The sequence below is a fragment of the Filicampus tigris genome, chromosome 5 (assembly GCF_054856515.1).
Source record: "Filicampus tigris isolate MCC_2025a chromosome 5, RoL_Ftig_1.0, whole genome shotgun sequence".
Lineage (NCBI taxonomy): Eukaryota > Metazoa > Chordata > Actinopteri > Syngnathiformes > Syngnathidae > Filicampus > Filicampus tigris.
Window position 1 is genome coordinate 15,530,521 of NC_141221.1, and position 24,969 is coordinate 15,555,489.

The window sequence follows — 24,969 nt, forward strand, 5'->3', positions numbered from 1 at the left end:
AGAAAATAAAATGTAAAATACAATGTTTGTCCGCATTCGTCAGGTCCCTCTGAAACTACATTTGCCCCACAGAGACAAATAAAGTTTTCTCAAACTGAATGTTACAATTGAAAAACAACAAAATCCATCAAAGAAAATCTAATGATCCATTCAGTGTCCAGTAAACAGGCACAATATTTACAGTGTTGCCTACATAATTAGCATGCGCTCTGTGTTCGGCGGCTACCTGCCAATATCGTCCCCGGGCTAGTCCTGCTGCCGGTTGCTGCGGGTGACGGATGCTCGCCGTTGCCTCCGCTCAGAAATCCATTGCGCTAAACAAACCTCCATGCCAGGTCCAACGCTTGGGCTTCATTCAGCTCTCCAAATGAGAGAAAGAAGAGGAAGTAGTCCCACAAAGCTGCTGCGGCGTGGTGCAAATCTTCCTTTCTGATGCTCTGACTAACTCCTTCACCTCCTCCTCGCTGTCTTTTATTGCTCATCGATCTGCGCAAACAGCCGTGTTGAAGTTTCAAATTTTCACATGAGGAGCAATCACATTTTGTCTCGCTAAACCTTAATCAGAAGTGAAAAGCGCAAAGCTAACGTAGGATAGTCTTAAGCAGTTTCTCAATTTGCGTTTTTGTCCGCTCTTACATCCTTGTCATCTTTTGAAATGTCATCAGTCGTGGCCCAAGTCTTGTTCCAATTGAATATATAAGTAAACCAAGAAAACACGGAATACCCCAATGTTGTTCTTGTCACCTAGCTTAAACCGAGGAAGCATTGCTTGGATACTTGTGAAAGCTTGGCTAGGAATATCCATATCCCAAAATGCATTTCGTGCCGCTATCATGGAAATACATCAGAGTTGATGTGCTGTTAACAAGTACATAGGCGCGCCAATTTAGTAAAGAGACTCGCATTCTTAGGAATAATGTTCTTGCGTACAGTCTTAGGAAGACTATACTTCTGTACCGTTCACAAGGCTGTACTTTGCATTCTTCATATTGAAAAACGGTCTAGGCATCATAGGTACGCCATCTTTTTTCACTTCGCTCTCTTGCTTCTTTCCAAACATCAAAAACAACTCCATTGCGCAACACCAAGATCCAAATGTGAGATCCTTTCTTTGAAAAAGCTGGTCAGTACTAGATCCAGCTGAGAGTTCTGTTAGATTAGGCCTCTTGTTCCCTCAGAACATTTCAGTTCTGTCAAGTCAATGCGAATGAAGATACAAACAAGACAGTTAAGGTCTGTAATGTAATGCGAGTTAATTTAAGCCTCACAACAGTATAGTTCTATGCAACTTTGGGCTTGTGCTGAGTCAGCAACAGTTTATTTACAGTATTTATTTTTGGGGGCGTCACATCATAATAGGTGCTCTTTAAAAGGGTGGGGCTTTACAGTATGCAGGCAAGACTTCCATTGATCTAGTGTTGTGGTGTTGTCCCATAAACAACAGCGAGGTGCCAGCCTTGTTGAAACCAAAGCCTCCCAGTCCAGCAGCCCAAGTGTGGGCCATGCTGGTTTGAAATAATGCCCTGAAATATGGGAAACTTTCCAGCTAAACCAGGGGTAGGCAAACCTTTGTGCCCAGGGGCCACATATCACTAACACGAGACCAAAAGTCAAATAACCTTGCTGTCTCCCCCCAAAAGTCAAGAAAAAAATAATCGAACAGCCGACATTTTGTCTTCATTGAAGACTCTAAATTATCCTTAGGTGTGAATGACTGTGTGAATATTTGTTTGTGTCTATAGCATGTGCCGTGTGATTGGCTGGTGACCAGTCCAGGGTGTACCCTGCTTCTTGTCCAAAGTCAGCTCGCATAGCCTTCAGCTCACCCAAGACTCTAATGAGCCTAACTGGCATAGACAACGGATACATGGATGTCACAGGATTAAACCCTTGTTGTATTTCGACGAAGCCCTCTGAAACACAATGCATTGTTGTAGTTGTTTCCATTGTTCTCGGAGTGAATAATGAATGTCGTTGTGCGCAAAAAGACCACCATTGTTTGTCGTTTTTTTGGGGGTGGTGATGGGGCTCCGACACTTCCTGGTAAGGCACGTGGCTGACTTTTGAAAGCAATCACATATAGAGCGTTTTGTTTTCTTTTTGTTGTTCTGAAGGGTTGCCACTAAAGTGACTTTTGTTTTGGTCATCATCAGTTGTCCTGGCCGGGTTAAATATCAATTAGATGATGGTTTTTATCATTGGTTGATCCAGATGTGGGCTTTCAGTTAAGTTTAGGGTTTGGTTAGAGGTTCATGTCACGGTTAGGGTTTGCAGCTATCAGTGTTTAAGGCACTTCCGCACCTTGGTTTTCACAGTACCTACCATGTGGTAGTGAGCAGGGCCCATGGAGGTACAGTGCAAGCTTGCCCATACTTGATGCTAACAGTGAAGCGACTGAACAGGAACTACCCTGGTGTCTTCTCCCACTGCATGGATGTTAAGCTTTGCAATACGTATTTGTCACCATTTCAACGAAAAGCCACTAAAAGGAGTGTTTGGGTTCAAGTAGACTTTTATATGTTTGTAATGTCACGTTGGGATCTAGGGGAGTTTAGGCTCATCCATGAGCGAATGCTTCATGTAGACCGCTTCGCCGTTTACTCCAGGCTAAACGGCTAGCAGTTACTTTTTTCGGTAATTCCAGCAGGCAGCAAATCAATTTTGATGAGCAGAGTCAACTTTGCTCTTTTTGGCATTATGTCTTCCGTTTACCTCCAGACTGGAACTTCACACACCACTGAACGGCGAACTCGAAATTACTGCGTGCTTAGAGCCCTTTCAGCTCTGAGCGCAGGAATCTTGCGCCCAAAATGCTCCTTTCCCTGGTACTGAAGAATAGCTAATGCGTATGTACAACTTGTAACGAGAGTCTATGGTAAAGATTTGTTTTGCCCCTGGCTGGAAGCATGTCACAAATCAGACAGATTTTCTCATCAGTTACTATGTAATATTTATCCTGCTCATCTAAAAATGTATCTAAATACATTTCAAAATATTCTCATTGTATTACTTCAATTTTATGGACCATTTTGTCCATCTGTCACTAGTTTGGAGTTATGCTTGTGGTTTGGTTATGATTAGGGTATGGTCAGAAGTTAGGGTTTGTACCCATGCTTAAAAACGTCATCAGTGTAAAGGTTTAGGTTAGGGCAGGGGTGGCCAAGTCCGGTCCTTGAGATCCAGGATCGTTATCTGGCTTCTGCCAAGCTTACCGATGAGCGGATCATTTGAATCGAGTGTGTTGGAGGACGTAAACATATAAAACAGACTGGCTTGGTGCTCTCGAGGACCGGACTTAGGCTTCCCTGGGTTAGGGGTTTCACATTAGCTTTAGGGTTTTGGGTAGTTCTGTAGGTTAGGATTAGTGTCACTGCCATGATTTGTAGCAATGTTTGAAACATGAGTGTAAATGTTTACGTCAGTTTTCCTATTAGTTTTACCGGTTTCGGTAGGGGTGTAGGGTAGGTTTAGTGTCACTGTCAGGTTTGTAGCCATGGTTAAAAAGTGATCAGGGTCAGTTAGGGTTAGTCGTCATACAAAATGTATACCGTGAAACAGTATAAATGGATTCAAACTGTCTGTTCCATTTGTAGTAAATATTATGGGTTGGCATATTGGCATTCAAATGCACTCACGCGGGTTAGGGTTGGCTAGGGCTAGGGTTGTTCTCCAGCCAAAATGTAAATGCCCAAACATTGCCAAGAATAAATGGTGTCTAGCTGTCTGTTTCATTTAGAGTAAATATTATTGGTTGGCATGTTGGCATTCAAGTCCACTTAAGTGGCATGCTTTGAGCAAACAGATTTGTTCTTTGTGCTTTAATGAGGGTGAACGCGACCGTCCGTAAAAACTGCCTGTGCCGTACGCATCTGTGCCTGTGCCGGCGCGCCGAGCTGCTATTCAGCCCAGCTTCACTATTACATGCTACTTCTTTTTCAGTCCAAATATTTGCACTGACAGTGTACTGAAACCTCTACGAGCCCACGCTCGGCTCCCTCGCATTTGTTGGGAGCCACGTGAGAAGATTCCTCACTCAACTCCGCTTAAGCGCTGGTCTAGGTTCTTTTTGGACTACAATTTACTCAGTTTCCTCTTGGCGTTTGTGGAAAACTATAAACGATAACTGTATTTTTTTTTTGTACTATTACGACTTCATTCCTTGAAGAACTGTGCTGATATAATCTTGCGACTTTACTCCCGTAAAATTCCAATTCAACCCATTAAGGCGTAAAGTGCCTGGCTCAACATCTCCCCAAAACATAGGGAGCGACTATAGAATCACCCTCTTATACCTGAGGTTCTCCCAGAAATTCCAACACCCTCAAAATAATTGATATCTCTGCCCCTGTAGCAGATCACGACTATGTGCTCCTGGTCTTAATGGGTTGATTATCAAAAATCTTTTTCTGTATAGTATTAAAACTTTTTCTTGAATTGTTACAAATTCTCCGAATATTGCAACCGTTTCCTGATATTACCATCATAAAATTCTCGTAAAACTCATCTTTCTTGTAACATCACAAATGTTTTTTTGTAAAATAAAAAAAAAACATTTTCTTAATTTAAGCTATAACATAATTTTCACAATTATTTTTCACTGTAATGTTAAACTTTATTCTTGTAAAATGTTCCATTTGATTTTTGTATTACAATTTTTTTTAATCCTCCTCATTACTACATTTTCCTAGTGAAATTACATTACATTTTTATATTACAACTTGATTCTTGTAAAAGTACATTATTAGCATAAAACCTTTTTCTATATCAAAACTTCATTTTAGCAACACAACAAAAAAATATAAGAAAATAAAACAAAATCTTCTCATATTACTACTTTTCCCAAATAAAATCACAACTTTTTTTTGTTATACAACAACTTTATTCTCATAAAATTAAAACTATTTGCACTCAATGTTACTGGCTTTATATTATATCGAATATTGGAAATGCATTCTTGTAATAATAAAACTTTATTCCTGTAAAATAAACAACTTAAAACCCACTTTAAGTCTATAAATTTGGTCACTCTGATCAGTTATGAGCCACGTGACAATGTGAACTCAACTCGTTATATTTGTCAGTGGCATTTTTGTCCACTCTTCCAAGTCCATCTCAAATGTCAAAGCCTGGCAAATTGCTGCAATTGTCTTGACATTTCGCAATCTCCTCCATTAGGTCACTCTTTTGACCTCGTTTTTTTCTCTGTGCCTTCAGGTCACCACACTGTTTACATCGGCGTGCGGGTGCCCAAGAGTTACCGGCGTCGACGGCGCCACCGTCGGCGAACACCCGGCCACAAGGACAGGAAGGAGCGTCCGTCTGAGACCACCTCCGACAACGAGAATAACGACGAGGCCGGCAACAGCATCCTCAAGCCCCTCAGTGAGTTCCCGCCTGTGTCAAAGCACATCAAGCCTCGCGTCTGTCTCTGGCTGCCGTTGCTGAGTCCACTTTTTGTATGTCGCTGACTGATGAGTTGACAGAGCGCTCGCAGTAATAATGGCTCGAATCTCCCGAGGGTCGGGAGGGTGGGGGGCGTTGTGTTCTCGCCCTTGGCCCCTGGCCACATCCCTGCGTGCGTGTTGTGTTTGCAGCTGCACATGTTGGTCCGTCGTTGCTTTGTCGGCCGGAGAGTCCGCCGTTCTGCCCTCGGGCGCAGTCGGGATGTTTGGAGGTTCTGTTGTAGAGGAGGGAGGCAAGGTTAGGTTGGGTCAAGTTAAAAGGGGCCAAATATTTGTCTGTTATGTTTTGTAATGTGTATATGTGCAATAGTATTTGTTTAACTTTGTAACAGAGAGAAAAAGTGTCACAAATCAGAAAAATTCTTTGCCCTTTTTTTAAAAAAAAAAATGCTTGTTTGCATGGCATTATCTTTCTTATATTGTAGTCAACCACCGAGTATTTGTGTTTTGGCATCATTCAGGTCGCATAGTTGTTAAAAAAAAAAAAAAAAGGTTAACATTTTTTTGGGTGAAACGGCTAACTTAATTCCAGGTTGACTCTAAGCTCAAATGCTAACATTCAAATGCTGTCAGGCCAATTTTCAGCCTCAGATTTTGATCTGACATTGTGATTGCATTGTCACAAGAGCGTTCGTTTGAGGCCATTTGTAGCAAATGGTGTCTGATTGCACATCATGGTGTGACAACAACTGGATTTGACAATGTGTACATGTCTCAATGTGTACGAGTCAGTGTGTGTACGCGCGCATGTGTATGTGTGTGTATTCTGGGATTTTCTTCAGGACAGAAATCCAATCAAAGAATAGATTACAGGCGACCCATCTGTTTGCTGACATTGACTTTGGTGTGTTGATTTCTTTGGGACTGATTTGCTTCCAGAAAAGCTGATGATAAAACAAAAGAAAACGATTCTTAATAAATTTAAGAAAATTACTTATTTGTGTGTATGAACACATTTTGTTTGCATTCAATATATATATATATATATATATGCTATACTATAAAAAAATACTTCCACAAATGTGCGCCATTGAATGCAAACAAAATGTGTTCATACGCCGGGGCCGGGATCGAACCCACGATCACATATAAATGATTTACCGGTAATCGTGCATGTTCATTCATCTTTCGAAGAACGAGATGGTGGTGATGACGCTGCTTTTTGTTTTTGCGCCAACAGTGCAAAGAAAGGCACACGAGGAAAGCCCCCCATGTCTTGTTAACAGTCAACATATGTCAGGCTGCACTGCGTACTGGTCGTACGGGTCATTTCACCTCATATCATTTATCAGTCTTATTCAAAGGACATACAGTCCAAACAGATGAATAGATGAATTGGTAGGTAGGTTGATAGTGTTTTGGACACATCACACTCTTCTCAAAATGTTGTAACTTTATTGTCCAAAAACATTTTTACCCTTAATATAATGAATATTTGAAAAAAAGATATATATTCTTGACATTGTTTTGCAGTATTATGATTTTTTTTCTCAACAGTCTGCTCTCTTAGCCACTCTCCCGCAGCCAGTATTTGATTATTTATTTGTCAATACTATTTTCCTTTTTTTTTCTTTTTCAGAACCAATTAATTGTTGGATGCTCATGGCTTTTAAAGTTGATGAGATCAATGCAAAGGTCACCGCGCTTCCTCGCCGTTGGCATTTGGCCGTCCCAACTAAAACTGTTTTACCCACAAACAATTTACTTACGCGAAATATCAACAGTGAGTCTCAATGCTGTCTTAAGAGAGGAAAAAAGAAAGCAAAGGTCCTTGGATATTGATCAAACTTGCAATAAGGCTCCTTTGCCCTATTTTTTCATCTTTCTGTTAACATTTTTTTCTCTATGAAAATTTTTTTAAATGAAACTTATTATGTTTACTTTATTACTTTATTCTGGTAGAATCTCCAGTTGTATTAGGAATTTATTGCTATGACATTAGAAACATTTTCTTATAAAATGAAAGTTCAAGTTTAGTCTGGTAAAGTTCTGACTTTTTTTGTAAATCGTTTTATGAATTAACTCTGCTATAATTTCGACTATTTTTTTTCATGTTCTGTCCATTCGAAAATATATAATATTTCAATGTTATTTCCATAAAAGTAGATCCCTTTTCTCCTAATATAAAATGTTTTTGTAATATTATAGCTTAACTTAAAAAGGACCGTTTTATTCTTTTAATCTTACTTGTAATATTACAATTTTATTATTGTAGAACATACTACATTATTCTCTTAATAAAAGGTCTTTATTGTCAGAATATTACTATTATTATTAGTAGTAGCATTAATACAATCATCTCACTTTTCTTTTAATATTACAATTTCATTCTTATGAAATTTAATCTTTTTTCCTTCCTTCATTGTTTTTTGTTTCTTTTCTTTCTCTTAGTATGAGTTGTTCTGGTGAACATTTTTCTGGTAAAATTGCAACTTTATTCACGTAGAAATGCAACTCTCGTAGAAATGCAACTCTCACCATTTTATGACTTCGTTTTCATAAATGTACAACCATATTCTTGTAATAATGATTTTATTCTAGCAATTTTTATTTTCTACTTGTAAAAATAATACTTTATTTACTTTTGTACTTTAGTACTATACCTCTTAAAACTTTTTTTCCCTAAATGACCTTTTATCTTCTAACATTATGACTTTATCCTCACAAAATGGCAACTTTCATCTCAGAATATTACAGCTTCATTCTTGCTAAAGCACAACTTCTTTCTCCTAACTCATGATTTTCTTCGCTGAGGATTACAGACTTATTGCGTTTCCATTTTGAAACCGTCCGTTGGCAGTATCTGCATGCCAAAGTGGAAGTCGGTGGTCTTGGCTCTTAGTGAGTTTCCCTTGGGGTGTCCCTCTGTATTCAAGCTGTTCTGCCCGCTGCCCTGCATACTGAACGCGGGACTTTGTGACGGTGAGGTTTCCCACGTGCTCGTCTTGACCAAGATGATAAGAATCCGAGATCTCCTTGTAGTTTTGTCAAACTGCGTAGACATGCAGCTAAGATTTAGCTTTGTGATTTGCCTGCATAATGATATAGCTGTCAAATATTTTGAGTATCAGTGATTCTACCAATTATGCCCTTGATTAATTGAGTAATTGGATACAATTTATTTTGGATTATTGGACACAGTAACAAGTGCATGTGTGTGACTTTGAGTGTGTATATTTCAAAAGGCAGGGCCTGGTCTGATGAGTGACGTGGGTGTCAGTGAATGACAATATATTCTTGCTGGCTGTTATCTAGCTAAACCGTTAGCGTGTTGACTACTTGACGTGAATTGTGGCCATTGACAGTTCGAAAATTAATGTGCTTATTACGTCATTGTTTTCTTACCTCTTGCACAATAAAGTGTAAGTAATGGCTGGTGTAAGTAGTGGCTGTGGTAATCGTTGACGACTTGTGGTGACATTACAACATGTCCCAACTAGCGCAAATGACTTTATCTTTCTTGTTAAGTGTGAAATAATAACCAAACTTTGGACATTCTCTGTCTTTTTGGACTCTTTTCTCATGGCTTGACACCATTGAACGAAACTCACAAAAATATTTTTTCACTTGTATTCAAATTAAGACTTTATTCACAAAAAGTATATATTTTTGTCAGCAGTGTTTTTCCTAATTGTACATCTTGTAATACTCCAACTTTATTCCCGTGAATAAATAAATGACACCTTATATTACCTTAATGTCACAAATGTATTCCAGCAAAATACAGTATATGTCTTTTGCAAAACATTTCCCAGAGTATTTATTCTAGCAACGTTATTGCTATTTTCTCGCCATATTCCAGTCTTATTCTGGTGAAATTCTTAAAAAAACATTTTCATAATTTTAAATTCCCCCCCCCCCGTGAGATTATAACTTTGTCCTTCTACAATACTCCTGGCTTGTTTCTACACGGAGTGGGTAATGTGACTGCAGTAAAATTAGTCCATGTGGAAAAAATGATCCCTGAGGAGTTTTAAGGGATGGGGGGTTACTTCAATCGTAAAATCTGTCATTGAATAGTTATTCGATTATTTGTTTTATCTTAACATTTCCCACATGCTTGCGAAGAACAAAGGGGATAGCAATCCAAGTGCACGGTATCAATTTTTCTGATTGCACCTCGTCATTTTGCCAAACAGTCAGCGGAGATCGGGCCAGTCATTTGTGTAGGATGCATGTCAAGAGCAAACGGGACCTTTTGGCTAAAACTCTGTATCGGCGGGGCCATTCTCCCCGCATCTCGTATCCCATGATGCCTCGGTGCCCGGGACAAAGTGCTCTTTGTGTGCGCTCAGTGGCTCTCGGCGAGAGCGCACACACGCCTTTGAAATTGCGTTTGAGCGATGGGATTTTCATTTCTATCCCCTCCGCCTCTCGGTGCTTGTGCTCTCACCCCTCTTTGCTTTCACCCTGCCCTGGATCTCACCCACCTCACCCCCCACTTCGCCCCCTCTACTCAGCTCGCTCTTAGCAACTGCTGGAATTGGACAGTAACACTGTGCCGCTTAGCACCCTGGGCTCTTTGCTGCCTCATTTTCTCATGGATGCCTATGAGGGTTCCCTGTGAATCTGGAATCAGATCTGAGGTAGTCTACTCAAACATTACATCAAATTTGCTGCCCATCCCCCACTCTATAAGAACTTGAGCGCCGTCGTTCACATTGGCGGTTATTCAATGCAAATTACGGCATCCAATTAGCTAGCTAGCTATGCCTGCACCCCAAAAATGCATCTTCCTTTCAGATGGTTCTCTGGCGTTGCTGCTTAAGAGTGCCTCGCTGTCAGCCGTGAGTGCATGTACGTCACAGAGAGAAGGCAGAAGTGCGGGCTGAAAAAATTGTTTAAACATTCTGACGAGGCAGCCGGCTTGTGGACAGGGACTTTGCGCTGGCGTGGCTACATTAGAGCGCCCTGTTGTAGCGCCGTGGAAAAGCCATGTGATGACCTGCCGAGTTATATCCAACCACCTGACGATTTGAATCAAACACGTAGTGATGCCTAGGCATAAGAAAGATACTAGAGGAAGTAGAATCCCTTTTTCCAGGTCGTAGTAGTAGTAATTGATTCAGAGTTGAGTGAAGTGGAGTGTGGTTTCAGTGCATTCAGTAGACACATCCACAGCATTCGAGAGCAGAGGAAATGGCTTGAATGATTGATTTATTTTTTACTATACTTGCATTTTTTTGAACCGTTCAAAGTAGACACTCTTGTTTGTGCTTTGACGATTTTACAAGATGTGTTTGTTTTCACTTTACATGGATTTTCAAGGAGGCTGGGGTAGCTGAGGTGAAAAATTAATTGTTGGGTACACTTTCCTTTGCAGCCTTTTTGTTGTCCGTCACATTTTCGGGGATTCCCTGTAGCTCTGTCAAAACAAGCACTCATGTTTCAGTGAGAAAGGGTATACGCTGTATATGTGCCAAACGGTATCTGTAGTTTGACCTAGGTTATAGATTTGGACTGTCATAAAAAAAAAAAAAATCACAGTGGTTCCATGTCGAACAATTACCCATTCTACCTGCTTTCCCAGATGCTCAAGAACCTCTGGGGAGGTGCTAAGCGCTAAGCTAACTTGTGCTACACAAGCTGCAGTTGGCCATAGCTATCATGGCTAAACACTGTCCTGGCTCTTTTCAGTCACTAATCCTCACCTCTGCGCCGGCAATTCAGCTACACCTCTGACAAGTATCTAAGATGAGGTGTAACAGGCATGCGACACAAGAAAAGATAACAGGAGAAGCCATGCTAACTGCTAAACTAAAGTGACATGTAGGGTTGCGAAACGCAAGGAATAAGTGCTGAGGCGGGACAGTACTTTTAACAGAAATCTGTCAGGAAGCGCATTACACTATGAACAGCATATAAGTCTGAAGTGTCTAGAGAGAAAATAAGACAATCAAAAATGTTTGGCTTTGTTGGCACTAATTAGCATCATAGCATTGAGTTTTTAACTTTGACTTTTGAGATCTGCCAAATGTTCTCAAAGGTGCATTGTGTCAGCTCTTTTAAAAAAAATTTAGCTTTGCTAAGCGACTGTATAACCCATTCAGAAATACTTCCATCATTTCTACATTTACGTTTATATCGTGATATACGCCATTACTGTAAAGGGACTCAATTTACACCGTGATATGACTTTGAGCCAACTGATCGTCAAACTTTAAGGGATTATCGGTAATATTAAGACAAGAACCCAACTGATTGTGGATCGTATGAGAGCTAAAAAGGAGGTTTCATTGACTAGACTTTTATGTAGCCGTCATTAGAACTTTATTGTGACTCTTATGGGAGTGTTTACCGACGCCTATCAAGTTCATGAAAACGATTATTTACATTCGACCCCCTTTGAGTTTTCACCTTGTCCCCTTTGCTAAATATTCAAATGAGAACGAGCCGGGAGGAGGAGAGGAAGCCAAAGCCAGGCCTGAAGAATGGGCCAGTTTGCGAAGCCTTTCCTAATTGTCACTGAGGGGCTCCCGGGGGCAGCCGGCCAAGCCAATGGCCAACAGCGAGGGGGGTACGCTGGCACTGACGTGGTATAGCCACAAAAACTCCCCCCCCTCCTCCTCCTACCTGTTTCACAAAGCAGCTGAGAGGCTCTGTCACTTCCAGGGTCTCTCATGAGGGCTCCGCTTGTGACTCGCACCTGAAGAATTAAACCTCAGGATAAAGGGGAGTGGGCTTCATTTATTAAAAATGTCCAACAATAATAACAACCAGGAGGAAAAAGAGGAGGATGCAGAGGAGAAGGGCGAGGAGGTGGCCATGGTGATCATACCTATGCTGCCGCCTCCTCCGCCGCCTCCCCCCGAGGCCGATTTGGAGGCCCCCCACCGTCCTTTGACACGGAGTATCTTCCCCGTCTCTGCAGTCTCGCCGGCCGCCGAGAGGATCCGCTTCATCCTAGGGGAGGACGATGATGGCCCGCCGCCCCCGCAACTCTTCACCGAGCTGGATGAGCTGCTGTCGGTGGACGGCCAGGAGATGGAGTGGAAGGAGACGGCCAGGTAAGGGCGGTGGGTGGGGATGGCAGCGTTGGGTCCTTTCTGGGTGGTCACAGCTGAAAATGAGTGTGGGAGACCAAGTAACGCCACATAAAAAGTAAGGCCGGACATCGCAACGTAGTAAAAAGCTGTTTTAAAATCGCAAATGCTGCCGTTTTGGGGGGAAAAAACCCCAAACCACCCCCCCACCAAAATAAAATAAAATATTTTATAGTGTCTAGATAGGTTCACTGCTAAGTAGTGCAACTCACATGTTTACCTATCATTTCATGAAACATGAAAGGTTGAAGTTATAAAGCCACACATTTGTTGGCATTATTGTCCTAATCTGCTTTATGATTTACTGAGTTATGTTTACACCACACTTGTTTGGTAGAATATTGTGTTGAATACTTAAAAGACTGCAGTCAGAAATGCTTGGATTAAAAACTGTAATTGAAGTAGATAATATAAAAATGTCAAAATGACTCATTGTTCATTTTCCTTTATTTTAACATAAGCCTAACCTATGGGACCAGAGATGGGCAACTGGTGGCCCACGGACCGCATGAGGACTCCAACCACAATCTGAATGGCCCCTTGATTAATTAAAAAAGAAAATATAATTGTAATAAAACTAATTTTATTTTATTTGTAATTTTATTTATTTTAATTAATTAATTAATTAATTAATTAATTAATTATTTTTTATTTATTTTATTTTTTATATCTTTTTTGTGGATTTGGAATGATATGCAGGACAAACATAGTACCTCAAGAATATGAACATTTTGAGTGATTTGATTTTTGTGGAAAAAAAAATTAATGAATTCTTGCAATTAATGTTCTTTTGTTGTTCAACAGTTTTGTGCCATCCTTGAGTGGTAATTTACTCTAATAGTACAAGTTCAACAATTTTGCCCCAGAAAGTGTAGTGTAGAACAATACAACACCAAACTTTGAATGGCAAATTTGATTATTTTTCCCTTAAAAAGCTTACAACGAAGTGTAAGTTGGAAAACCTTGCCAAAATCTCTGAATTTGAATAAGTCTGAATCAAATTTTTCTAGATTTTTTTTCATTCTTCTCCCTCTAATGAAACCGTTGTTTATTTGGTGAGGGGATATACAGTATCAGTTTTCTTATTGCGTAAATACGTGCAGGGCGATCAAGTACGCCCCTGCATGGAAGCATAAAAGATGTGGCCAAGTTTGAGCTAATACAGCGCAGCTACTTGGGGCCTGTTCAGTTGCCTTAGGAAGAAAATGGGGGCGGGAGGTTCATAGGATCCATTTGATGTTGTTTTTCCCCTTTTAAAAACAAAATGATTGCTATTAAATGAGGTTGAAAAGAAAAACACAGTACAGCGAGCCCACATTTATTGGGTATGTTCCAGACCCACCTGTAATAAACAGACCATGTAAGTAACATTTTTTCAGGATAGCTTTACCTCTCCCATCCACTTTAAACACATTTGAACTTAATAAAACATTCTTAAACGCATTAAAACTATCTTGCTCGCATGGATCTCCAAATAAAAATCCTTAAAATATCTTGAAAATCTGAAATATAGTGGAGGCTTACTGTACACAGCATGGACAATAGCATCGGGACATGTCACCATTCTACCTGCCCGAGTCGACCCATCTGCGTTTTTCCAAGCTTGCTCTGTGCACTTCCCCAATCTCACAACACTGGACCCATACGGCTATGTCTCTAGGAGATGAACAATTTAGATTGTAATCTCTCCAGGTGGATCAAGTTTGAGGAAAAGGTGGAGAAAGGCGGCGAGCGCTGGAGCAAACCTCACGTGGCCACCTTGTCCCTACACAGTCTGTTTGAGCTGCGCACCTGCATCGAGAAAGGCACCATCATGCTGGACTTGGGGGCGTCCACCTTGCCTCAGGTGGTTGGTGAGTAGTTGACGCTCACTGGCCACTACATTAGCTACGCCTAAACACTCAACAAACATAAGATAAAGTAACCTAAAAACTAATGCGAACGTAAGGAGAGGTGGGCATTGTCAGACTGATGCGACGGACTGACGAGTGATGGGACACCTTTAAAAAATGACGGGGGTGGATTTCCATCCGTCAGCGTAATCATCACTAACCCGTTTTTCTGACGTTTTTTGGGGAAACAGACTGACGGGCCAATTGACTTAACTGACGGATAACAAAACTAAATGAAAGCATAATTTAACTTAATTTAACTAATGGCATGTAACATGAAAGAATGTAACTTAACAGTCATGAAATATAACGGAACACAATGCTACTTAATATTGCATGTAACAATGCAACATAACAACAATGCAGTGTAACGTAACAGGCTAACTATACGTTACGTAACTAAATGTAATGTAACATAACTAAATGTAACATAACCAAAAATAGATAAATATGATTAACTGCAACATGCGTAACAAACGTCGACATTATGGAATCTAACTTAACGTCATGTAATTTTAAACAATATAATGTAACGAAACGTCGTGCGACACAATGCAATCCAACTTCACACAGCATAATGTAATGTAACAAAACAATGCAATATATGCTAACATTACATAACTTAACCAAACAGAACAGCATAAATAAATGTAAGCGCGGAACGCAACTTGACTTAACGGCAACTTAATGCGACTTAACATAACATGTAGAGTTAACGCAACACAACTCAACGTAACATTTTGTGTTGGAATGTGCCATTACGTAACTTAACGTCATTTTATGCAAGGCTAGGTTCTGAGTTTGTCCAGAAGCGTGCAGCATTGAAGCATTTGGTGCACACTTTCTTATTGTTTTAAGAGGCCAGCGAAGGTCTTGCTCCAGTCGTAGGCCCGGCTGTAACTTGATGACGTCCTCTCATGCCAGACCCAAACTTGCGTGAGGGAGTAAGAAAGGAGGAAGAGTTACCACTAGCAGTGATTAATGTGAAGTAATTGAGTGCACTGCATGGGCCTCTTGCTTTGAGTCCATTAACCGCAGTAGCCTGTGACCCCCTTCCCCGGAGGCTCCTCTCCTATCTGTCAGCATTGTTGTTTCAAAATAGGATACCAGTACATCTTTGGATTGATTTGTTATGTCACAAATGCTCATACACTAAAGCAACACACTAATTGCAATTAACACTTTGTGTGATTACACACTGTTTGTGTTTGCTGTGAATACAGTAAATGGTATTACAACTCATTGCAATCAGCACTAAATTGTAATGTAATGTTAAAACTTAAGTCTCATGTTGTAATATTGCACATTTATATATTTTGTTCTTGTAATATTAGAGCCTATGCCCATTAAAGTTAGGATGGATTTTTCTGTTCATGTTGAATTTTTTGCATTGTAATTGTAACATAGTTCCTTGTAATATGATTTTATCCCTGTAAAGGTTTTTTGTGTGCAATATTAAAACTCAAGTCCCTTTAAAAATAGGATTGTTTGTTGTTGTTGTAATTACAAATTACAAATTTATACCTGTAACACCCCCATTTAAATAAATAATTTGTGTTAATTTACAGCTTTCTTTCCCTGTGAAATTACAAATTTGTTACCTTAAAATTTTGTTGTTTTTCTTGGAAAAAGTACACTTTTTTACTAATATATTTTTTTTCCATTTTCTATTGCAAATTATAGTTGTAAAATCACTTTTTGTCATATTATGCAATTTTTCTCAAATTATTGTATTATTTTTGCTTTGTAATTTTTTGTCTTGTCTTTCCTGTAATACCATATTTTGCTCATAAAATATCACATTTTCTCATGAAACTACAAATATGTTCTCAAAAATGGCATTTTTTTCAAAAATGGCACTTTCATTCTCACACAATGACAACATTATGATTATGATGATTTGACATTAAAAATGATTCTGGTAAAATTACAATTTTCTTTCTTGTATTCTGAGGATATTTCTTTTAAAATAACAAATTGAAAAATGAAATGGGGGTGATTACTGTAATCTGGTAGAATTATGACTGTATGACAATAAAATAACACCTCAATAAAATAATAGTACTATTACGATATCACTGCTTTTTGGGGGGCAGGTCGTTTTCCCCTTCAAACCAAAACATAATTAATTGTTGTTTTTAATCCTAAAATGACACTGTTATTTCAGAGCTGATCACAGACAACCAGGTGGAGAGCGGGCAGCTGAAGCCCGAGCTGAAGGACAAGGTGATGTTCACGCTGCTGCGCAAGCATCGCCACCAGACCAAGAAGTCCAACCTACGCTCGCTGGCCGACATCGGCAAGACGGTCTCCAGCGCAAGTAGGCTCTTTTCCAACCAGGAGAACGGTAATACTCACTCGTGCCAGTCTGCTGCAGTCTCCACCGGGGTCCTCTTGACGTTGTTTGAAAGCCACTCAGGATCACCAGACATACAATATATGTATATATAGTACAGTACACATAGTGTGCAGTGACTAACAGCTCTAGTTAATCGTAGTAAGTTGCACTTTAAAAAGCATTTTATACTAAATGAGAAACTAACTTTTAACATTTAGCTGTATACTTTTACACCTGAAGGATGAACACCTTCAAAAATTGAGTTCATCTTGACTACAGTGGTGCCGTGACTTATGACTTGAATTGAATAAAATCTTTGCCCATTGAAATGAATGAAATCATGCTTTAGCCTCCGCAAAAACACCCAACAAAATGTTGAACATGATTTTTAATAATAAGAAAACTAGGACTCAACGGTTTTCTGCTTTTTAAATACATACAGTAATAACTAGGCTTTACACAATCAGGATTTTGGAGCCAATCACCCATCAGCATCAGTGAAAAGTCTAATAATAGCATAATCGAAAAGAATGTAAAGAATCAAACAGTTTGTGCATCATCAACGGCTGGTGTGGCATCCACAAATAGCATTGCTGTATACATTGTCTGAATGTGTTGCTAGTTTGCCTTCAAATTTGAGTTTTTTTTAACCGTTTGTAATTACTTCAACATTGATGCTAGTTTTGTTAGCCCGTCGATTACGTTTTGCATCCTCTGTTAGCATTCAGCTCACACACTTTGGATAGACAAAGATGTGATACAATAATGTGTAATTCTTTGTTTTCTGTTTACCCGGTAGTTTGACTTTCAGTTGCCGGTCCACTAAGTTAGCTTTAACTAAGTTAACTTGTTACGAAAATAATTCTTTCACCATCATCTAGCAATCGTAAGTCTCGCAGCTCAAAAAAAAAAAAATCTCAATGAAACCGTGAGTCAGCTCACTTGCAAGTCGAGGTACCACTGTGTGTGTTTCTATCTGTTTATACTGAGTAGCTTTTGATGTGTTAATTTGTAACTCATCAACTTTCCAACGTTGTAGTTTAATAGGCAGGATGAGCTATCACTTTTTCACCCTCTAGTTCCAACTCTCTATTTAATTAACCTTTGGAAAATGTTTATTATTGGGCTTGTTGTTTGCAGTGGAACAGTGCAACTGCCATCCATCATGCGGACAGTTGTTTCTATTTTTTTGGTTGCTTTATTTAGTCACATGAAAGATGCTAAACATCTCAGGCCGATGCACTGCAACCTACAAGTACTTTCATAAATGTGTTAAATCAGTACCTCCAATGTGAGCATTATTGTCATGATTTGCATATTTGTTTTATTGGATCATAGTGTTATGCAGAAGGGTAGATAGGTATTTATTGGAAAATTACTAAATGATATTTGTCTTGTAAACATACAAGGACTTTTCCCTCATATGTCATATTTATCCCCCAATATTTGTATTCTTGTAAAAATGTTGGCTTCTTTTTCACAAATTCTACTTTATCCCCATAATATTCAGACTTTTTTCTCTTAATATTACAAATGAGACTTTGCTCTTGGCAGAATTACAGCATTTTCATCGTAATATCATGATTTTATTTTTGAAAAATCATGTAATAAGATAGTTTATCTGGCTAAAATTATTTATGCATTTCAAGTACTATTACAACTTTATCCCCATACAATTCGTCATGTTTTGAGTTTTTTGGGATGTTAGACAGGTGAAAAGTGACAGTGCCTGCGAGCGATGCATGCTGCCAAATCTGAATAACCGTGTTGTTGAATCTGTGTGCAGCCGTCAAGTCTTTGGAAAGTTATTTATGAGCCACAAGCCCATTTTATCACAATCATTTATGACTCCATGGCCAAGGATGAGCTCTGGCCTCTTATCCAGCCGCCGTTATGACCTCATCTCACTAATGACCTTTTTCAAGGATATAACTGCTTTTTTCCAAAGACTTGTACTGTGTACCTGTGCTGTCATAATGAAGTACAGTGGAACCTCTCAGCCACCTCCAGCTTGCGCACATTTCCCCCCATAGGAAACACTTACAATAGAAATAAGGGAGAAGAAAGAAATTATCATTATAAATTAGAAGAATAATAGTTATTAATTTCAATTTAATTACACTACAATAATGTTAATTAGTTAGTCAGTCAGTCAATCAGTTAGTTAGTTAGCAAGATAGCTAGTTAGTTAGTTAGCAGGATAGCTAGTTAGATAATTGTTGATAAGTTTCATAAATTTTGGTTATTTGTTAGTTTGTTGCCCTTTTTGTTGTTTGTTACATAGTTATCTAGTTGATTAGTGGCAGTTTGACAGCCTGAATGTTAACAGTGACTTTGGAGGTTCCACTGTAGCATCTGATTGACTTGATTTGGGTATAACTTATCAGCTACTTTTGGCTAGCTGGGCTCCCCTGTAACTTTCTGGGTGTGTGGCCTCTCCCTTCCCTATCTCTTTCTTTCCCCCCTCCGTCATCTCTGTTGGACCGGATCGCTAACCTGCTACTAAAACAAACACACATACTAAATGAAGCCCGTAGTCCTCTGGAGACCTCTGTGACGTGCCTGTCGAGCGGCATCTCAATGGAGGACTTGCAGAGTCAAAGGAGCGCCAGCATGGATTGGCTCAGTAAGTCCACCTCGTTGACACAACAAACACAAGCCGGATCACAAAGTGTGTGGACCTCATTTGGAGCTCCGGTTTGAACGCAAGACATTAGTTGTCTTCAATACCTATAGTGCATACATACACTACAAGCCATTGTATCACGTGGCCTTAATAGGGTTGGAATGCTGATTCACATTCATTGGACAATACATCAAAGCTCAACTAGACTAATACTACCACCACCGAGTGTACGGCTATGTTTTCAAGTAAGATAGTCGTTCCGTTAGCTGGTTGATTGGTGGGTATTTGTTAGTTATGTACTACTTAGTTTGGTGATATGCTTATTGGTGTTTGGAGAATTTGTTAAATATTAATTTGTTAGTTAGCTGGTCAGACCGTTAGCTGTTTGATTATTATTTGTTAGTCATATACAGTAGGTAGTTGACAGGCTTTATTAGTTATCTAGTTAACTGGAATCAGTGATATGTATTAGTTAGGTGGTTAGTTAGTTGTCAGTATTTGTTAGTTGCTTTTCCAGTTAAATCAGGCTCTTTAATAATTACTTTATTTAGTTGTCAGTATTTTAGTTTCATATCCAGGTAGCTAACTAGCTAATTATCTGGTTAGCTGTTAGTTACATACGTAGTTAACTGATGACTGTGAGTCAGTTCAGTTAGTTAGTTAGTTGTACAGTAATGTATTAGCTAGTTTAATTGGTTATATTATCAGTTAATTTGTTCATCCTATGTGGTGTTTTTGGTTAGCTAGCTAGTTTGTATCTATTTCATTGGTAGATCGTTGTTAGTTTATGGTTAGATTCCTACATATTTATTGAGTTGGTTGTAGGCCTTATGTTATTTGGTTGGTTGTTAGTATTAGCTGTTTATAACAGTAGGCTACATTTTCTTTATTCAGCTAGTTCGTTCAAGATGTGTGACTGACCTGTTTATGATCATTTGTCCATGGCTGAGGTCAACAAAATGTTTTGTATTGACTTTCATTTGGTGTACCAAATGTTGTGTCCAATGAGTGTCATTGACATTGAGCATTCGTAATATAATAATATAACAATTTTTTTTTTAACTTTAATTGAGCATGTTATATATTTTAACATCTAGCTTGCTGACTAGTTAGATTGTGTTAATAACACTTTTATGGTGCATCCTGGCAGCTCAACAGTCAACACTTAGCATCCGTGAGGAATTCCCCCCGAGGCTGCATCACACTGACAAAGGCGTTATTACCCACAATGGAGACACAGATGATGAGTGCAATGACATTGTGTGGAGGCCAGCTGAAAAGCTTAAAGTCAGCACGGTGTCAATCACCAGCCCGCTCCACTGAAGAGCACCGAGTGGATCTTATGTGTAACACTGTCATTCTCAAATGGGATTCGTTTCATGTTTATTTTGGATAATAGCGATGCGAAGCTATCCGCTAAATTACAATGATTGCTTGACAAGTACTGTACACCCGATTAGAAAATTTGCTAGGCCAATGCACTGTGAAGATCTAAACATGTTCAAAGTAATAGGCTTATAGGCTCTCCCATGTTGGGTGTTACTGAAAATCAAATTTCCAGACATTGCTAGAACACAACAACTGTCTTTATGAATAAATAGTCAGGTTAGCATGATTCTTGGTGGTGGATTGCTGGTTCTTCAGTGGTGTTTTTTTTTTTTGTTGTTGTTTTTCTTTTGGGGCTCGGCTCTTTTGTCATATTTGATCCCATCACCCAACCGCCCTCCTCCTTCTCCCTGGCGGAAGTTGTGTCAGGTGGACTCCTCATGGTCCACGTGTGTTTTGAACAGATAGTCCGACCACCACCCACAGGAACCTGACCTCCAGCAGCCTCAACGACATCTCTGACAAGCCGGAGAAAGACCAGGTGAGTGTGAATCTTACTTTGTGTGTTTGCAGTGGATTGCTAAAATGCACACGAGCGATGAACATGAGGTCGAGTCATCGCTCCAGGATTTGTTCTGTCCCAGTGCTAAAGGCTGGCTTTACAGAGATGTAGGGGATCTGAGAAAATAATTTTTGAACATGTTAAATTATGAAATTATAACATTCTGGAGGGGCTTAACTCGACCTACACAGATTTCTGACTGGGCTAGAGCACCCACTAACCCCGGTGTAGCACTGTTCCTGCGATGATGAGGTCCGCAGACATATTTAAGTCGCCAGCCACCAGCCACGCACGCACGGATCATGCGAGAATGTCATTGTGCCGCATTTAAACAGAATGAGCGAAGCTCCTTTGATTGGGAGCGAACTAAGTCGGCTGTGTTCATGCCCACAACATTGCAAACTGCCCTTTTTAAATATGCCAGGTTGTGCGTGTCTGTGAAATTATAAATATCAGTTCAAACTCAGATCCTTACAGATCACGCAGATCATGTACTGGTGTCGGTTGTCATTTCCAAATGCTAATGAGAATGGATAAATTGCTAACATGCAAACAGTTGGTATGCTAACATATTGTAAGTATCAGTCAAAGTTAGACACATGCAGGCGGTGTGATATCAACGAGGTGCAGGTACGTATTGGGATTGTTTGGCCTCGATAGAGGTTTAGAGTGAATATACAGTATATAATTGAATACATTGTATCTGATTAGCTCTATTGTGTTGTGAATATCACTTTAGCGGTCAAACAAATGCAGGTTTTGAAGATAAGCTAACATGATTATGTAACGTCACAACACTGATAGCATTGTCTCTGTCCTAATAGTTTTGTATTGTACTGTAGTACACTGGTGCAATCAACCTGTTCCCTGACCTTGGACTTAACAGTGCTCAATTTTTAATATTACACTTGTTTATTATAAAAGTATACATGTTCATTGGGGCAAATAAAATAAAAATGATAAATAAATAATAGTATGTGAGCTATTTTCACGTCGCTACCTCTGTTTATTAGTTTGCGGGCTACTGCTTTAATTTATTGCTACTCACACTAAAAGACAAGTGGCGATCATAAAGCATAATTTATGATCTCATGAGCGTTATTGTAAGGTAATAACTGCATGCCATATCTTTCAACGGTATTACTGTATGTCTCAATGGAAAACTGTTACTACAAATAAAAAATAAACAAAAGCACCATCACATGTTACTACAGGTATAGTTAGACACCCACAGAGGCTGCAGTAGAAACAAATTGACATGGCTATTGGAAGTTTTTTAAAACTTTTTATTTGGGGAAAAATGACTTGTAAATGAAAATGTTCAATTGTTATAAAAAATTATTTGCGCGAAAATAAATCTAAAAAAAAACACCTTTATGATAATAATGATGAGTTTTGAAAACGATACAATTAAATCATTTTCTAATGCTTATCCTGTTCAAGGTCACTAGTGGCCAGTAACTTACTGGACAAACCAATTTAAAATGATTATTACTGTGGATATCCCCCAACCTCAGATGGACCCCCCCACACACCCTTTGCCCAACCCGGTTTGGAAGCGCTTTAATATTTTTAAAAGGCTGACTGAGCTGGTGTCTTACAGACGGACACAAGGCGCCCCTTCCTGTTTGCTATTTTAACTGAAAAGGAGACTTCAAGTAGTCCTTGTTGGACACCACCTCCAGTTTTATTTTTTGTTTGTTTCATAGCTGAGGAACAAGTTCATGAAAAAGTTGCCCAGGGATGCAGAGGCCTCCAACGTGCTGGTGGGGGAGGTGGACTTCCTGGACGCGCCGTTCGTGGCCTTCGTGCGTCTGCAGCAGGCTGTCATGCTCGGCGCCCTGACCGAAGTTCCCGTTCCCACAAGGTACGTCGCTGATTGGGGTAAAACATTAACACAATGGTTCCAGTAGCCAATTGAACAGCATTTGGTTCACTTAGGCACACTAATATGAGATGGTATTGAAGATTTTTCAAAATTCTTTGCCTTTTTTTAAGATGATAATGCTTTCGTAATTCAATTCAAATACAAAATGTAATCATTTTTATTTGTCTACGTTTGCAGATTTTTATTTGTCCTGCTTGGGCCCAAAGGTAAAGCCAAGTCGTATCACGAGATCGGACGAGCCATCGCTACCCTCATGTCGGACGAGGTGGGATTTATTAAAAGGAAATTAACAAATAAGCAAATAAATATGAAGTTGAATAAATAAAACATTTGTACAATTTTGACAATAAAACAAATAACCCCTCCAACCATCACCATTTTTGTATGACAAGGTGAGATTTAAGTTTTATTGCAAAAAACAACAACCCAATCCTAGTGAATCATTTAGGTCAGTGATTCCGAATGTGGTAAGAGTACCACTGGTGGTACATGGGCTCTCTCTTGTGGTATGTGAAACAATCACCGCCCAAGTACAGTTCAGTTGTATTCAACATTAAGTTCTAAACATTCACATTTAATCTTTTAGACCTTTTTGTTTTGCGACATTTATTCAGTACAATGTTTAATCTTTATGTGAAATACATTTTAACTGAGTCGTTATTTAAGTAGTAGTTTTGTTATTGTACTATTTGGTATTGTATTTATATTTAAGTACAGTTTAATGTTCAAACTGAACAATGTTACTGTGGCTTACAATAACATTAAATGTACTTTTTTGGAGTAACTCCTTTTTTAATTTAACACCGGCCTACTACGCTTCCGTATTTTTATGATGGTCATTATGGCGGTACTTGGAGAACCAATTTTTTTTTCCAGTGGTACTTTAAGAACCACTGATTTAAGTCAACAAATGTATAATAAAATTAATAAAATATAATGTTAAATAAAAACAATTAAAATAATTGGTCAACCAATTCAGGGTGTCCCCCGCCTACTGCCCAAAGACAGCTGGGATAGGCTCCAGCACGCCCCGCGACCCTTGTGAGGATAAGCGGTATCGATAATGGATGGATGGATAATTGGTAAAATTGTTATTTTATTGCAAAAATATTTTTTGTGTGTATTTTGCTGCATTTTATGCTTAACGACCATTATTGACACAACAACCGGGTAACAATAATTACAATGATAATAACAGTGATGAATGAATACTAATAATTGTCACATGCAGGTGTTCCACGACATCGCATACAAGGCCAAGGACCGGCAGGACCTGCTGGCCGGCATCGATGAGTTCTTGGACGAGGTGATCGTGTTGCCTCCCGGCGAGTGGGATCCCGCCATCCGGATCGAACCTCCCAAAACACTGCCGTCCTCAGACAAAAGGTCCCTTTAAATGCCTGTATTTATCACTGGGCAGACTTCGAAGGGCTCGAGAGTCATGGCTCTGAAGGGGAAGAAAAAATAGGAAAATGGCAGAAGCAGAGTCTGTCTTGTAATATGACTTTATTTTCAGAATATTGAGACTTTTCCCCATAGTAAAATAACTTTATTTTCATATTATGGCTTTTCTAGCGCGATAATATTTAATTCCTGTAACTTTACTTTAAGTTTTTTTCTTTGAAAATATGTCTTTATTCTCGTCACTTTACAGCTGCATTCTCAAGGTGTATGACAAATTTCTTATTATTGCCATAATGGTTATATTTGTAATGTGACAAATTTCTTGTAATCACTTGATTTAAGTCATGTAATGTTGCAATTTTTTTTTCCTCTTAAAATGTTTATTCTTGTAACGTTATGACTATTCTCGTAGCATACAACAAATTTCT

General features: G+C 39.2%; 1 protein-coding gene across 8 annotated transcripts in view; it reads left to right on the forward strand.

Annotated features, from left to right (window-relative positions):
• slc4a4a (solute carrier family 4 member 4a) overlaps window positions 1-24,969 on the forward strand; it is a 49,644-nt gene that overhangs the window by 13,372 nt on the left and 11,303 nt on the right. For 4 of the 8 annotated variants that reach the window (XM_086030611.1, XM_086030615.1, XM_086030614.1 and 1 more), the window contains 9 exons: window positions 5,215-5,382; window positions 12,334-12,469; window positions 14,198-14,358; window positions 16,565-16,744; window positions 19,266-19,361; window positions 21,152-21,228; window positions 22,959-23,116; window positions 23,315-23,402; window positions 24,369-24,523. In XM_086030611.1, coding sequence (XP_085886737.1) covers window positions 5,215-5,382; window positions 12,334-12,469; window positions 14,198-14,358; window positions 16,565-16,744; window positions 19,266-19,361; window positions 21,152-21,228; window positions 22,959-23,116; window positions 23,315-23,402; window positions 24,369-24,523 — 1,219 coding nt within the window. The remainder of the gene's footprint in view (window positions 1-5,214; window positions 5,383-12,333; window positions 12,470-14,197; window positions 14,359-16,564; window positions 16,745-19,265; window positions 19,362-21,151; window positions 21,229-22,958; window positions 23,117-23,314; window positions 23,403-24,368; window positions 24,524-24,969) is intronic. The other 4 variants (XM_086030616.1, XM_086030618.1, XM_086030617.1 and 1 more) reach the window with 2 other exon arrangements.